Source organism: Ictidomys tridecemlineatus, chromosome 1 (genome assembly GCF_052094955.1).
Source record: "Ictidomys tridecemlineatus isolate mIctTri1 chromosome 1, mIctTri1.hap1, whole genome shotgun sequence".
Taxonomy (NCBI): Eukaryota; Metazoa; Chordata; class Mammalia; order Rodentia; family Sciuridae; genus Ictidomys; species Ictidomys tridecemlineatus.
This window is the reverse complement of record NC_135477.1, coordinates 170,986,750-171,003,501: the sequence shown is the minus strand read 5'-3', so window position 1 is coordinate 171,003,501 and position 16,752 is coordinate 170,986,750. Positions and strand designations below refer to the sequence as shown.

The 16,752-nt window shown below is 47.4% G+C and overlaps 1 protein-coding gene across 1 annotated transcript in view; it reads right to left on the bottom strand.

Moving 5' to 3' along the window:
• The window catches only part of Adra1b (adrenoceptor alpha 1B), a 100,869-nt gene that overhangs the window by 44,555 nt on the left and 39,562 nt on the right, over positions 1–16,752 (bottom strand). The window contains exons 2-4 of the mRNA XM_005325428.5: positions 12,303–12,435; positions 3,847–3,908; positions 2,186–3,327 (exon numbers count right to left, since the gene is read on the bottom strand). Of these exons, the coding sequence (XP_005325485.1) occupies positions 2,186–3,134 (949 nt within the window). The 5' untranslated portion in view covers positions 3,135–3,327; positions 3,847–3,908; positions 12,303–12,435. The remainder of the gene's footprint in view (positions 1–2,185; positions 3,328–3,846; positions 3,909–12,302; positions 12,436–16,752) is intronic.

Genomic DNA, 16,752 nt, shown 5'->3' with positions numbered 1-16,752 from the left:
TTTACTGAGTTAGATTCTCTGTGACTTGGGCATAGGTGGCCACATGAATATCAAGTTTCACAGGTGATTCTGATATTTATTAAAATTTAAGTTCCCTTGATCTCCATAGGATGTGCTCCAGACACGAGATCTGGAGCCCAGAGAGGTAGAGCAACAAGTCTAGATCCACAGAGCTAATGGATGGCAAAGTTCAAATGAGAACTCTGCTGATATTGACCACCAGAGCAGAGCAGAGCAGAGCAGGGTTCTTTCCATTTCAACGTGCTGTAAGCCTCTTGTCTGTGTGTAGCCATTTTCCTTGCCAAAACCTGCAACTCTGATCATCTCTGCAAACCATGAAAGCCTTTTCCTTTTTGAGCATCACAGAGGTCACAGCCTCTGTAGGCTGGTAGGCAAGGACAGAAGGAAGGAAAGAGAAAGACCCAGTTCTCTTCTGAGCCATTAGTAACACTTGTGAGTTAGTAACACAAGTGAGTAAAGGAGGAGATACATTATTATACCCGAGGGAACGATTGGGTTTGGTTTTTAGTACCAATAGCTAAATTTCACTGAGTGTCTGTGATGTTCTAGATTTTGGACTGCCTTTTCCATGAATTAGTGCAAACTCCATGGAGTAAATACTAAGTAGCCCCATTTCATAGATGAAGAAGCTGAGGTTCATACAGGAGTGATCCTTTGCCTGAGGTCATGTGACTAATAAAAGACCAAATAAACTCTATACAACCATGATCTTTGCCATGGCCCCAGGCAGTGTGAACTATCATCCACCTGCAAAAGAACCCTGAGACTGTGGGAAAGAGAAGCAAGCTTGCTTGCAGTGGGATGTGACTATTCCTGGCATAGAACTTCAAGCCCTTTCCACTTAACCCTCGTCATTGAAAATATTTCTCAAAGACATTAGCCTGCAAGCCTGCCTTAGGAAAGATAATATGGAGAGTATCTTAAATGGCTTTTTTCTTTTTAACAATGAAAACTCTTGATATCAGTGTGCTTTCTTTCCATTCACCTTTTTCTCTAAAGGAGCGTGACTTCACAATTTTGGTTGTTTGAGGGGTTTGGTTATATTCATTTCTGAGACTGGGTGGGATTGCAGGTGTACATGGTCTATGGCATGTGGCACTGACACCTCTCCCAATATCATGGCAAGTCATGTGCCATGATCACTTCCTTTCATTCAGTTGCTGCTCCCAAGGGATAGAAGAAATCAAAGCAGATCAGTGTCTCAGAAAAGGGACAAGGTTTTCCCAAGCCATGGGAACCGCAGGTCACAATATCCTCCTCTAGGTTTACCCCCAGCTAGACCTTAGAAGAAATCAGGTAGCCTTTTGAACAATTCAGTTAGTAGGACCACAAGATGAAATAAGATGGACACATTGTTGTCAAAGGAGAAGGACACACTGCATTCTATCTTTCCAGGACCTGGGATCTTGCAGTTGAAGGGGAGGGTCTACTATAATTTAATTCTGGGCATTCCGTAAATCACCAGAGTTGGGAACATTTTGGGGTGAAATGGAAACCGAGAACATGTGACCCTCTAGTCATTTTCTCTTTTAAACCTCAAGCTTCAGATAACTTAAAGGCCCTCGGGGGCTGTGTGGCTGTAAAATGTTCCTACTAACTGATAATGAAGGCAGCGCATTGAGATGAAAGACAGCGGTGAGGGAGGAGGGGGAGACTGCAGCCTCTGCAACGCTCTGGAGAAACGTGGTCTCTGCAAGAGCCCTGGAAATGCTGAATGAACACTGCCTTTCTGTGTGTGAGCTGCCTCCCTGCTTCCCAAACGCCGCGTCTGCAGTAACTACAAACTATTTGGTATGCTGCATTAGTGACGCCGCCTAAGCCAGCACATCATTACTACCGAAATAACGCTGGTGTGATGCTCAAGCCAATGTCCTTTTTAATTATTAAACCGAGGCTGTCTAGTGAGTCATTCTTTATCCCAGATTTTCCTCCCGAGGTTCTATTTCAAGTGCCTAGTACCTTAGCGTATGCCACTGACACCTGAGTTGGTTCGTAGCCAGCTCCCCAATCTGCAAAGCCTTTGCAGAACAAACAACATTATCCAATCTCCAAACACACAGAGACTGCATAAAAAACAAAAGCTACATAAAAACTTTAGAGTAAGCTCCTCAGGAAACCCTCGAGCTCAAAATAGTCAGTTCCCCTCTGCCAGTCCCCAACTTACCAAGAGGGAGAGCGATGAAGAAGGGAAGCCAACACAAGATGAACATGCCGACCACAATGCCCAAGGTCTTGGCTGCTTTCTTTTCCCTGGAGAACTTAAAAAGTTTGACAGCTATGGAACTCCTGGGGTTGTGGCCCTTGGCCTTGGTACTGCTGAGGGTATCCTCGTGAAAGTTCTTGGAGTGGATCCTCAGGGTCAGCTCCTTGGAGTTGGACATCTCCTTCATGACTCCCGCCTCCAGGTTCTTGGTGGTCCTTTTGGCCACGATGTAGACACGGCAGTACATGACCAGGATGACCGCCAGAGGGATGTAGAAGGAGCCCAGGGAGGAGAAGAGGGCATAGAAGGGTTCTTCGGTGACCCCGCATTCCTTGTCGTCGTTGGGCGCCGGCTCCTTCCAGCCAAGAAGAGGCCCAATGGAGATGACCGTGGACAACACCCAGACACTGAGGAGCGCCAAGATGGCCTTCCTCCGGGTGACCAGAGTGGGGTACTGTAGAGAGTAGCGTACCCCAATGTAGCGATCGATGGAGATGGCGCACAGACTGAGAATGGAGGCCGTGCAGCACAGGACGTCCACGGCCGCCCAGATGTCACAGAAGATGCGCCCCAGCACCCAGTAGCCGAGCACCTCCAGGGTAGCCGAGAAGGGCAGGACAGTGAAGCTCAACAGCAGGTCGGCAATGGCCAGGTTGACGATGAAGTAGTTGGTGGGCGTCCGCAGGTGCCGGTTGCAGGCCACAGACAAGATGACTAGGATGTTGCCCACGATGGCAAAGAGGATGAAGGCGCCCAGCACCAGGCCCACAGAGATGGCCCTGGTGATGTCCAGCTGGGGCAGTGTGGAGTTGCTCGAGGTCTGGTTGGGGCCACTGAAGTTGGCATTTTTCAACTCTCCCCAGCGGGCAGGTGCTGATGTGTTGTGGCCGGTGTCCAGATCGGGATTCATTTTAGAGTCCGCCCTCCATAGCCAGGGAGGTGATTGGGCTCGGAAGGGCTGCGGCGAAGGCTCCTCAGCTGCCCTGAAACTTTGCTTCCCCGGCAGTGGTCTTCCCAGAGGCGTCCTCCTGGCGAGAAGGCATGTCCCCCGGGCAGTCCAGCCCGGCAGCGCGTCTCCTGCCTGCACCGAGCTGCTCGCTAGCCTGTCAGAGGGAGGAGGAGAAGAGAGGGGACGAGGAGGCAGCTCCAAGTTTAATGGTCCACGTCAGGCGCGCCGGGCCGGGCTGGCGGGGAGCAGCGGCGGAGGGGGCGGCAGGCGCGGCGCCCGGCTGTGCCCGGCCCGCGGCGGGTCTGCGGTGCGCGGCGCCTCCTCCGCCCAGCGAGAGCCGAGGAGGGTCTGCTTTCAATGAGCCGCCTCTGGGCTGACTGCACGGCGGTGACATCAGGCGGGGGAGCCCGGCGTCCTGACTCCGCGCGGCACTAGGGGGCAATGCGGGTCCAGCCAACGAGCCCGCAGCCCCGACGCCGCCACCCGGGTCAGCCTGGCGGCCGGCCGCGCCCCCGCCGCTCCCGGCCCGGGCCAGCCCTGGCAGGGGCGGAGGTGGAGAGCAGGGACCTGGGCGTGGGATTCCCCACCCCGCCATCCCCAGGGGCCCTGCGGGGTTTATTTTCCCTTCTATTCACTCTTGGGTTCCCAAAGTGGGGTGGGGTGGGGTGCTTACTTCTAACTGGGGGCTCCTGGAGTCAGACCCTGATTTAACAGGAGGTGCCAACGGTCGGGTCCCTAAAGGAGGAAGAATCCAGGGTGAGGCAGGCGGTGGGGTCTTGAATCAGATCTGAGACCAGACCCCACCCTTGATCTCCCCGTGGCAACGTCTTTGGTGTCAATAAAGCCTGGAGGCTTCATTCATTCATTCGTTCATTCGCTCCCGCACTTACTCACCCAGTGAACTTTACCAAGCACCCACTGCCGCCCCGCTCACTTCTAGGCTCCCAGGGTGTGGCAATTGAACAGGCACACACAGACTCCTGCCCTCCAGGAGCTTCCATGCCAGTGATATATCACTTGATGACGTGTTAGGGATAATAAATAAGCAAATTATGTGTTTTATCATCTAATGACATGTTAGGGAGATAATAGAGCAAGGAGAGGGAAATTCAGTGTGTGTGTGTGTGTGTGTATAGGGGCACAGATTTTAAATTTTTAAATGGGTGCTGGGGATGTCACCCAAGTGACTCTTGAGGCAGGAAGGAGGAAAGGAGCTAGTTGTTTATCTAGGGAGTGAAGGGGGAAGAGACAGCCTAACATTTGGGGACAGGTTTTCTTTCCTTTCTGCCTTATATCTATGTTGGAACTGCAGCTGCAGGGACATATTTCCAGAGGTGGGTGAATGGTACTTAGGAGAGAAAGTGCAAGCTGAGAAAAGCCCAGGAAGAGTTCTGTGCTAGTTAACAGTTAACCAACACTTATGTCCTGGACAGCATGTTAAATTCTCTTTACATTTTTTTTTTCCCACAGCCCTATGAGGGAAGAACTATTCTCCTCCTTATTTGTATCTTGAGGATGGGACACCAAGTTACTGAGAAGCTGAATTCTTTGTCCACGCCCATCCAGCCATCAAGGAGAGGAGCTGGGAATGAAACCCAATTGTGAGATCTGCTCCCAAGTTGAGTGCTTAGCCACCTTGCCCCTTAGAGGAAATGTAGGGGATAGAGGGATTATGGTAGATGGAGCCCTCTTGTAAGTGATACATTTTGGGGTCTGAGCTACTGTATTGCATGGAGTTGCATTTGTTGAACTCTTATTGATAGCCAATATTCAATTTTTTTTCTCTTCACAAAATTCTTTGAGAGGGGCACACTGTTCTCCATGGATAGATGAGAAAATGGTGATTTATAGAGAGTTAGCAAATTCCTAAGTTCACATGGCTAGTGACATGTAGCAGAGCAATGAGCAGTGGCAGCTAGAGATTGAAAAGTCAAGCCCAACATCTCCTTTTACTTCAGTCCACAGTCAACTTCTCCTGCCCTTGAGAAGCCCTGTAGCTTGATATTAAGGGGAAAGCCATAGTATCTCTGTATAATTTACATCTAAGCTCTTCAATTTAAAGGTGGGTTCTTAATCTCTTTTTATTTTTATTTTCCAGAGAGGAGTGCAGGTGGTCATTATGCATCTATCTAAGGATTTATCTTCTCTTACTAAAATACAGCTTCCATAAATGCACAAAATACCCAATTTCAAGGATTTTCCTTGAGGTTAAAAAAAAACACACACACAAATAAAAACCTGTGCTAGAGATAGCTCTAAAAACAGATTTTTTTCCCCATTTCAATTAAATTGGCCTAACTTGTACCTGAAGATTTTACAATGAGAGATTCACACGTGTATAGTAATGGAAACCTGTAGGAATTCTCAGAGCCTTTGTCCATCTTCCCATTGTGGAAGTGGTACAGGGGGCAGAGGAAACTGACCAGCTTCTCGAAGGGGCTGGTCTGGGCAGAGCTGATTATGAAATTATGTTTCCCCAGTTCCCTCCCCTGCTGCAGAAGCAAGCCACCTGGGACAGCCTCTTGTAATTCACACAGTGGGGTGTGAGACTGGTACAGCTCGGGCATGTCTCTGCCAAGGATCTTAATGGGAAGGTGAGGTGGTCCTTGGTCTTGAGGCACATGTGCTAATTTGTCTGGAGAGAGGGTCTGGTGAAGGTGATCTTTTGAAATGCCCTAGCTCCAGGTTGTTAGCTTTCCATGCTGGATAAAATGAACCCGGAAGGCATCCCTGCTTTCCTTTCTCCCATGCATCTTCCACAGTGGGGTGGGGGTGTGTGCCAGCCACTCACTCCCACCATCCCCATGGATTTTCAAGTCTGGGATGATGGAGCTTCTCTTAAACTGCTTTACTCCCAAGAGAAAGTCGGGGGAGGGAGAGAATGCCAGTGAGCTGGCACAAAGCTGGTGATTAGCACAGAGGCAGAGGGATGCAGGGTGGGGAAGGGTGGGACAGAAAGAAGGGCAAGTTCCAAGTCCACATTTTGATTGTGGTGGCCCATTTCCCACTTCCCTGGGCATTAATTTCACCAGCTATTGAGCAGCCAGCAACACACCATTGAATTTACAGAGGCCGTGTCTACATAATCACAGTTACCAGCTGCAATGTGAGAACTCAGCCTAGCAGACATTTTTTTTTTTTAATGGTGGCAAAAGGCCAGGAGAACAAAAAAGAAAAGGGCAAATCTGAGATTCAGACTTGGTTTATCTTTATTATGAAAGAGGATAATTTGTTGCTTGGTGAGAACTTGTGTCCTGCTTCAGGTGTCAGGATGTGGAAGAGACTATTGAGGCAGCTACAGAAATGCAGGATCCTTGCGGGTTTCAGACATGTTGTCATTGACCAGCATCTTTTTGCAAAGGCAAAACAAACATCCCGCCAGAAAGCAAACAGGTATTAGCTTTAATAGTGGCCACTAGCGGGACCCCACCAAGTAACCTTTGCGGATGGTCATTTTCTTGCTTTCTTCCCTTCCCCTCACTTAACCCTTCTGGCTGATTTTTTGACCCATGCAACTGACCGTTTGTTTAGGTGTCATGAGGATACAGACGATATTTCATTTTCTCGGTACTCCCTGGGGCAAAGCCAAGCACAGAGCTCTGACTCACTCGAGGCTTGGGAAAGAAGAATCTTTTCATTATCCATCTTATTACATTAGAAACCTCTGAAGTTGCAAACTTTCATTTCTGTGAGCCCTCTGGGAGAAGCTGTCACTGAACTTGACTGGTGGGGAAACTGAGGCTGGCAGATTCAGGGATCTGTTTAGGGCCTCTAGGAGAGGAGATCTCTCACCTGTGATCAGCGGTTTTGTACGATCCTCTCCCTAGTTTTCAATTCCACTAGAGATTTATAGGAACATCTCTTCTGCAAGTTAACCACGCTGGGTGTCGTGGCTCCAACAGAGGTAAATTGACTAAGTGAATGAAAACCTAGCCTGGAGCAAGGTGAGGAATGATACTTACAGTACTTCACCTTTCAGAGAGTACCTCTATGTGCCAAGTGCTGTGCTAGAACTGTGGGCAAGGAATTATCCTCATTTTACAAATGAGGAAACTGAGGTTCAGGGAGGTTCTGTGACATGGCCAAGGCCATTCAGTGAGTAAGCAACATTGGTATGCAAAGCATCATTGTCTGGCTCCAAAGCTTGTATCCTTCTCTCTGCACCAGACTGAGATTAAAAAAAAAAAAAATGCAGCAGAAGGCTTCATGTTAGCCTGAAGGAAATTACAGCAGGAAACAGAATGTGATCGGGGTCGTGAGTGAGGCAGAGGTCAGGGAAGAGAGGCAGAACCATCCCAGAGAGAAGGTTCTGCAGAGGTGCTCCTTAGGCCAGCCTTCCCTGCCTCCCACGCAGGATTCGGTCTGCCAAGGAGTTGAGAACTGACTTGGATTCTGATCTTACTTCCATCCTTAATAGTTGCTAATGTGACCTTGGGTAGAAGAGTAAAGTGAAGAGCCAAAACTCTGGCATCCCACAGACCTGGGTTTATGTTCCAGTTCCACTAATTCATTATCGGTGTGCTCTTAGGCAAGTCATGTAACTATTTTGGGCACCCAGTTTCTTTACATGGGAGATGAAGATCATCATAGTCCCTACCTATGTATAAACTACCTAGTGCAGAGCAACAGTCATTCTTTAAGTCAGGAGTTACTGGACACACAGTAGGTGCTAGGCATTGGTCCAAAGGGTCTTGTGCCTATGGGCTCATTTAATCCTAATAATATTTCCAGGAGGATGCTGTTATTATGGACATTTTACAGATGAGGAAACTGAGGTTCAGAGTGGTTAAACGACTTGCGTGAAGTCCCAGGGCTAATAGCACAGTTAATATGCAAAGAACTTAGTAAATGAGACTGAAAAAGCAAAAGGAATTAGAGGTACGAGGCATTGGCTCATGAAGCATACTGGGCTCTGTGGGGACTCAAAGCATAATTTTTGTTCCCCTGTGCTCCCAGATAAGACAGATGAGAAGTGTCCTTTCTTCTGGTCAGGGGACACTGACTGCAGCAGAAGCATTTCTACTACCTCCAAGGGTGGCCAGTCAGAGGCTCCCAAGAGTGAGGAATTTCATCTCCCTCTGGGCAGAACTGCTTTTGTCTGTGGTAATTACAACTTGTCACTCTTTGGTGAGCGTGGATTCCCCTAACCCAGCACTTCCGGCCACACAGCTTTCCCTGTAAAGTAGAGAGAGCTCAGTAGCAGCTATTTGTAGCAGACTGGTGAAGATTAATTGCCAAGTCATGCAGGGACTTAACGTACATCCCTTAGTCAGGGAGAGCCCAGGAGCCTTGCACTGGAGGCTGGGGTGTGAGCCCATAGGGTGCTGAGCGTGGAGTCTGAAAGGCCTGTCTCTGGAACTGGAGAACAAGTCCACTCTCTCCTGCTCCTCTGCCAAGGAGCACTGCCAGGATTGACTCTCTAGCCACATGTGCTGAAATCACCAAAGGTTATAACAACAGGCTCCCTACAGCTGGCTTTTCAATGCCCTGCCCCGGCTGGTCTCCAATGCCACCAGTCAGAATCATGAACTTCTGAAAGGTCAGAACCAAAAAGCTTTAGATACCATCTAGTCCAGGGTCTGCAAACTACAGGCTGGATCTAACCCAGCCTTGCATGTGTTTTTGTAAATAAAGTTTTATTGGCACACAGCCAGGTCATTTATTCGCATATTGTCTGTGACTGCTTTCATGCAGTAATGGCAGGGTTGAGTAGTCGTTAACGGACATCCCTCCAGCAGAACCAGTGGTTCTTAGACGTTTTGGGTCCTAGAGCTTTCTGACAATGTGTTGAAGGCTATGTATTTTTGTGGCTTTATCTGACACTTTTTTTTTCTGAATTGCTTATCAGGGCGACCTCAGTGCAAGTTGTTGGCAGGGCCCCTTGATCATTTGATCTCTAGCCTGTTACTTCTTATTTTTCTCTCTCCTGCTAACTCTATCTCGGTGTAACCTCTTTCACTTTGGGGCAACAGAACCAATCCAGTGTTTTACCATTTATCATGGAGCAGGACTTGAACTGAATAAACTGAATGGATGCTGGCCTCCCTTGTCCTCCGGGAGTTTGCAGTTTAAGATGAATAATGGAAAATTGCAACCGAGGATGCACAGAGAGAATCGAGTCTGACATTGAACAGGGATGTGGGTTAAAGAAGGAAAGAAATAACTACACGACACTGGTCTCAAATGTCTCCATCCTTCCTCTTCTTCCTCTTTGTGTGCTCTCGGAACCACACCATGCCTCCCCTTTGGGAAATTTTCACTTGCGGTGGCCACCAAGTTCAAAAAGGTCTGAAGGAAGCGGTGGGAATCTTTTCCTTGGGGGCATCTGAAAACTGTATTTGGACAAAGCGTTAGAGCCCAGCTTGGGAGGGAACAGACCAGGCCCCAGGGGAGCAAGGCAGGGGAGTGATGTCATGGGGTGTTTTCTGCCTTCTCATCTCTTTTCTCTGGCAGAGGGGCCAGTGTGGGAGCCTGGGAAGAGCATGGGCATGTTTGGGGAGTGCTGGGCGGCACCACTTTGGGCACCAGGGGATGGCCAGGAGAGAAGGGTGAGAAAGAGGCAGTTCCCTTTGCCCGTCTCAATGGTGCACTGAGGAATGCTGGACAGGAAATGCCAGCAATTATCAGCTGTTTACTGGACACCAAATCAAAAGATTTGGAAGGTTGCCTTGGGAGTCCTGAGAAGACGAGGGGAGAAAGAGGGAGAAAGAGGAGGTATCTTGATTTTTTTCTGCTCTAGGGAAGATTTTGTGGAAACTTCTAGACAGGAGCAATCTGGTATAACAGCAGTTAGCTACTGGATGTGAAATGCAAGTTCCTGAGAGGGCCCCCAGATATCTCCCCTGCCCCTTAGGTGCTGTGCCCTTAGATAGAACTGTTGCCTGTCTCCCTGGACCACGTTTGAATTAACCATGGCTTTCTGAGCGCACTTATGCACCAGGCATTGTGTCAAAATGAGCCACACGTATTCTCAGTTAATCCTCCACCACCCTCGTGGTAGACACCCTTGCCTCCTCTTTATAGATGAGGAAACTGAGAATAGGAGAGTCAATCACTTGCTCAAGGTGATGCAGACATGGGGCCAAGAGCAGAGGTGGTGTGACTAGAAAGCTGAGTCTTTTCACCTTTGTGATACCTTAAATTTTGCTGCAGGCTGACTTTTCTGTAAAAAAGTCAAGCAAACAAAAATCTATAGAAACTTCTGGGCAAACCTCAGCAGAAGGGGACATAGATTTGGAGAGGCAGAAATGTTTGGGGCTGTGCTAGTGCACAATGAAAATACAGGTCCTTCTCTGAGATCAGATCTGAGGATTAAGTCTTTCATCCTATAAAGAAATGTGTCATATGCACACGATGGAATATTTTCAGCCATTAAAAAATGAAATTCTATCCTTTGGGTGGAACTGGAGGAAAGTGAAAGGATCCAGGTGCAGAATAGTGAATACCACAAGATCCCATTGATTTTCAGAGGCTAAAAAAGTAGGTCTCAAGGAATAAGAGAGTCAGCATAGTGGTCACTAGGGACTAGGAAGGATAGCCGGGAGGGAAGATCAGGGCTGTTCAGTAACAGGTGCCAAAATAGTTAGGAAGAATTGAAAGAATCGCTGTACAACAGCACAGCAGGGTAAATAGCGTCTATGATAATTTATGAAAAGTTTCAAAATGACTAGATGACTGAAGCTTTTCAACACATAGAAATGATAAATGTTTTAGGAAATGGAAATGCTAATTATCCTGATTTGATCATTATGCATTTTATATTTGCATTAAATTATCACACTTACTCCATAAATATATATATACAAATACTATGTGTCAAAAAAAATCTCTCTTCTTAATCCCTCCTTAGGAACCTCAACTGAGTTTATATCAGGCTCCTGACACACTTCTTTCAAGAAAAGGGTGGGAGGCTTGACCAGAGTCTTGTCTTTAAGGATTACAAAGGTTACTGGTCCCATGATGGTAACCAGCTGTCATCTACCTCAGAGAGTCAGCAAATATAGACTCTGACGACAGCATGAGAGATGCCAGTTAGCTCTACTGAAGTAGCTCGTTAAACACCAGACTGGTTTCATCTGGATGGATCAAATTTTAGCTCCTGCCACTTCCTGACTTTGACCTTGAGCAAGGTGCTTATTTATTTAAGCTTCCATCTGTTTATCTGTAAAATGGGGATTTTAATAGCATATACCGCATCAAGTTGTTGAGAGGATTAAATGGAACTGTGCCTGGAAAGTAGAGCGCTCAACAAATGTTAGTTATTGTTGATATTTTTGTATAATCTAAAAGATACACAACAGATTTCCCAGGATCTGGAATATGTCGGAACAGATTTTCCTAATTGATCTCTCAACTATCCTTCCAACCTTGGACTTGCCAAGAGATGTAACTGATACATTCCTTTTCCTGACACAAATTGGCCTGAACAATTGTGGCTGGAAAAACGATGATAAAATAACAGCCAGTATTTACTGAGCACTTACTGTGACTTAGGCACATGTCATGTGCTTTACATGCACTATCTCATTTTAATGCAAGAGTCCTATCAGGCAGGAAGAAATTATATGTCTGGCCTTTGAGATGCAACTTAGGAAATTGCCATATTCGGAGAGCCCAGGGTTTTCTGGAAATATTTATACACAGAGAGGACTCCTAGGTTGGAGGCGAAGTCAGTGTGTGTGTGTTGGTAATCTTGGGCAGTTGGCCCAGTGTCCTTGCTATGCAGAAGGAAAGAGAAGCACAGTTCCGGTCTGTGAGCAGGATCGCAGGCCCTTGGACTATAATTCCTGATCACTGGTACAATTAGGGTCCATGGAAATTTTCCCTGGGCACCAGACCAAAGAGGCCCACACGCCATAGACTTCCCATCAGAAGCAGACCACTCATATCCTAGAAGGGCAGGGGAGGAAGGGGAGGCTTGTGTGAACCTTCATCTGCTGTTCCCAGATATGGCAGAGAGGACCAGGTCCCTGAGAAAGGGACAAGAGGAGGGAACAAAAAAAGCAGGAAACCAGTGCCAGTCCCTATGTATTTAAAATTAAATTCCAGTGGTTGAGTGGAAAAGAAAACATGAAACAAAACAAATCCAGAATTCAGTCTGGGGGGCTTACGTGAAGCGGGGGAACTTACCCTAAAACAGCGGGATGATCTCTAGCTCTGAAAGCTTGGTTCTCTGATGTCACCTGAAAACTCGAGACTGTTCCTTTGTTCAATCTGGGGGCTGATCACTTCTCTTCCTGATGCTGCTCCATCCAGACAGAGCCTAGGGATTTAGAAAGGGAGAAACATGCAGCCTGTGAGCAGGTCAAGGCTTTCCTGTGTAGCCCGTGGTGCTTCCCCCAGTATAAAGGCCACCTAGAGTGGGCCTGAAAATGCAGATCCCTGGACCCGGATATCCTCATTCTGCAGTTCTGAGGTGGGGTCCAAGAATTTACATTTTGTACAAGAGAATTCTACTGCAGAAGAGCAACAGGGACACGTTCTGAGAAACATCATTTTGGTCCAACATCTCCATCTTATTGATGTTCAAATGGAGGCCCAGAAAGCACAAATGACTTGACCGAACGTCTCCCTAGCGAGGATTCCCGCAGGATCTGGGTCTTGAAGCCAGGTTTCTGATTGCCCGTGCTACCAGTGTTGCCTCCACTGAGCCCATGAAAGATGGCTTTGGCCTCCGCTTTCTGCTGCTTACCTCTGGCCCGGGGCCTGCCCATTCATCACACTTCCTCAGGTGAGCGGAGTCTCCGTTGTTCTCTGCTCTCACATGACCACATCCCTCTCCATCATAGTGGTATGTGCCTTGGTTTGTGGCTACATGCCCCTCCCGTGATGCTGTGATTACAGTCTTTCTCTCTCCCTAGACTCCAGGTGTCATGGGAGGAGGGGTGGCCTTTTTTTTTTTTTTTTTAATGCTTGTCCAAGGGCCTAGCGACAGTGTCCGACGGGCAGTCAGGGCTGAACAAATATTGACTACGTGAGTGAGTGAATGAATGAATTAAAGAGTAAGTTGATCTCAGCCTTCACTGAAACTCAAAATAAAGCAAAATGTGTGAAACTTTTGTTTTTCTATGGCTCTCTCTTTGTAGATTTTTTTTTTTTTTTTTTTAGTTATTGTTCTTGTTTCTGGCCCAGCCTTTGCCATTCCGGCTGTCCATCCCATCCCTGAAACCAGGGCCTCCTGAGTTTGAACTGTGTAGGAGGAGGTTGGCTGTGTGTGTGTGTGTGTGTGTGTGTCTGTCTGTCTGTCTGTTCACCTCTATTCTCTTTCTATTTCTGTAGTGGAATTTGACGTTGCAAATCCATTCTCCTCTCTGCAACTTTCCTTTCTTTTCAACCCTAACCCCTTTCCAAGATTCCAACACTTTCATGTTGCCTCCGGCAACTCCTAAAAATTGTGACCTTTCCAACCTTCTGTTCCCTGTCAAAGTCTACCAATCCAACATGCCATTTCCCAAAAGCCCTGTGAGTGGTAGGAATCCCTTGTAGGGCTGGATTCTTGCCAGTGATGGAGAACAACCTCATCAGTTGGCTCTTCTTCTTCCCCTTTTAATAGGACCCAGATCATTTTTTCTTAATTAAAGATGTGTGATCCAATGAGCTGGTCACACTCAGATTCTATGGAACCCAAGCCGCACTGATGGTAGGAGAAGGGTCCCAAGGAAGCGGCAGATATTTATTGAGACCACGTTTTGGTTTGAGGGGCATATGAGAATGAATAGGATCATTTCTCCCCCTTGAGGGTTTTATGGAGAGGTGAGTCACAGATTCATATTCATTAATGGAGTGCCAGTTAAATAGCACTTTTGGAGATTTAGTATTTTGTTACTGGACAAACAATGATGGTGGCAGTGCTATGAATTTAGATGAGACTGGTGTTTAACGCCTCCTATATTGGGCCTGAACATAAGTCCAATAATGCTAATTCTTCTCCCACTGAGAAAGAGATAGATGTTTTTCTGGGCTGGAGTGGGTTAGTTGTTCTCCACTGAGGAGAAATCTCTCTTTGAGGTTCTGGGAAGCACATTTGACTTGCAATGAAACTTTTTCGACTTGGCAAATGTACCCATTTACGTTCGGGATTGATTTCTACTTAGAAACAATTATTTTCTTTGAGTTCAAGCAGTTCTCCTAGTGTAGATGGGGAAGAGTCATTCAGAATCACAGCTGGAAGGGACTGTAGAGATCACGTGGCCCTTCCTTTGTTTCACAGGCAGGGAAACTGAGGCCAGAAGAGGAACTTGGCCACTCAGAGCCAGATTGATGCCCAGCCTGATAGTCTTGAAAATAAATGGACGTAAAATAACTATATGTTATTTTTATTATTTAAGAACAAATGAAAGTAGCTTTAAGAAGATTATTAAGGTGAATTATGCGCCTAGCAAAATTATGGAAACAAAAGAGAAATCATTCTTCATTCCTCTACCTAGAGAGACCAGTGCTGTTGACATTTAGGCCCAATGTTTTCTAGATTTTACATGCACGCGCGCTCACACACACGCACACACACACACACACACACACACATGCACACATGCATCAGTATATTTTGTTTGTGCCTCTGTTTAGATTCTTTGTAAGTGCTGCTGTCCCCAGAGTCCTCTGCCTCTGAGGCCCAGGTTGATCCTCTCCTTTAGCTCCAGGGTTGGGCATGACCCAATCAGAGCCAATGAGTGCCCAGGGACCCCTCTGATGTGGGATTTGAGGATGAGGGATGTAAAGTGAAGCAAGGTCTGGGAGTGATCCACAGGTCATGTGACTATAGTGAGGGGAGCCTGTCTGGGCACAGGGGGCTGAATGGAGCCTGGAGATATGGGTTATTCTTCCCACACACTCCCCTGGGGGTTACCAGAATAATCTTCCTTTAAAGTAGCTAGATGGCCACTACAGAGGACCCAATTCTTAGTTGAAGGACTTTGAGCAAGTCAGTTACTTCTCTGAGTCCAGTTTCCTCACCGATAATATGGGATGCCCTTTGGGGCATTACCGTGAGGGTGATACTTGTCTACTACTATCACTGCTACTAATAACAAAAATAAGAATCGAACCTACAGCTATATCTATTAGTCACTTATTGTCTGTCAGGACTCATGCCAAGCAGTTTAATGTACGTTTCATTTTATCTTCACACCCACGGAGAGTGGAAGGAAGGGGAATCTGCTCACGATTGCCTGTGTGATGATTAAATTCTGAAACGCAGAACCAGACCCTGGGTCCTGGTGCCATGCTTTGCCTCTTTGAACGTTTGGTCTGGGGACCTTGGAGCTTTTCAGATCCTCTTGGCTGGGGGCCTCCTTTGCCCCTTGCAGGAGACAGGACACTGGCTCCATAGTAGAGAGGGGGACCCTCCTGCCAGGCTGTCATGGGAGAGGGCTGGGACACTGGCCAGAGCCCTCTCTGTCTGCAGAGCCCCCCTTCCTCGCTGTGCCCCAGTGTTCCCTAGGTAACCGCGGGGGGATGTGGCACAGATTTATAGGCCCGCTGCTCCCAGCAGCTACCTGACATGTTGTGTCCGAGAGCGATGGTGTCTGGCTCCTGGATGACTCAGGCTGGCGGCTTGGGAGGAAGGAAATCCCCCACATTCTCACCTCCCACCAGCAAAGGGACCAGGAGACGCTGCTCCAAAACACAGGCTGTTAAAACAGCAGGTGCTCACGACTCCTCTTTTGCAAATGGGGAAACTGAGGTTCTTTTCCATCAGCTCTGTTATTTATTTCAGAAACACTGACTGAGAAATGGCTTTGTTAACAGGCACCGTGTTAGATTGTGTGGGGGACACAAACCCAAGAGAAACATCCACGGTGCTCTTGACTAAGTGAGGAGGTGTATAGGATATGGCAACTGGGAAATGTCACCCAAGGGGACCTTGGAGTGTGGGAGGCCTCAGGAGTTAACCTGTCTGGTTTGCTTGGATGGATTCAATTTGAACTCACTTCAAGCATTCCTTTATTTTAAAAAAACAAGTTGTGTTAAAAAACACATAAATTTACCCCTTTAACTCTTTTTAGGGTGCATGTTAGAGTATTGTTAACTATATCCACATTGCCTTGTGACGGTTCTCTAGAACTCTAGAACTCTAGAACTGTTCTCTAGAACAGTTTACATGATAAACTATGCTCATTAATAACTGCCCACTTGTACCCCCCAACCCAGGCCCTGGGAACCACCGTTCCACTTTCTGGTTCTGTGAGTGTGACTACTCTGGGTACCTAATAGAAGTGAAATTGTGCAGTGTTAGGGTTTGGATACGAGGTGCCCGCAAAGCTCCTGTTAATGCAGGAATGTTCAGAGATGGAATGATTGGATTGTGAGGGCTTAACTTAATCAGCCCATCCTGGTTTGAACAGACTGATTGGGTGGTGACTATGGGCAGGTGGGGCATGTCTAGAGGAGGTGGGTCACTGGGGGTGTGCCCTGGGAGGGTGCATCTTCTCTGCACCCCTCCCCCTTTCCCTCTCTGTTCCCTAACTCCACCATGGGCTGAGCAGCTGTCCTCCACTGGGCCCCTCCCCCATGACGTGCTGCCTCACCTTGGGTCCAGAGCAGTGGAGTCGGCCATCTATGGACTGAGCACTTTGAAACT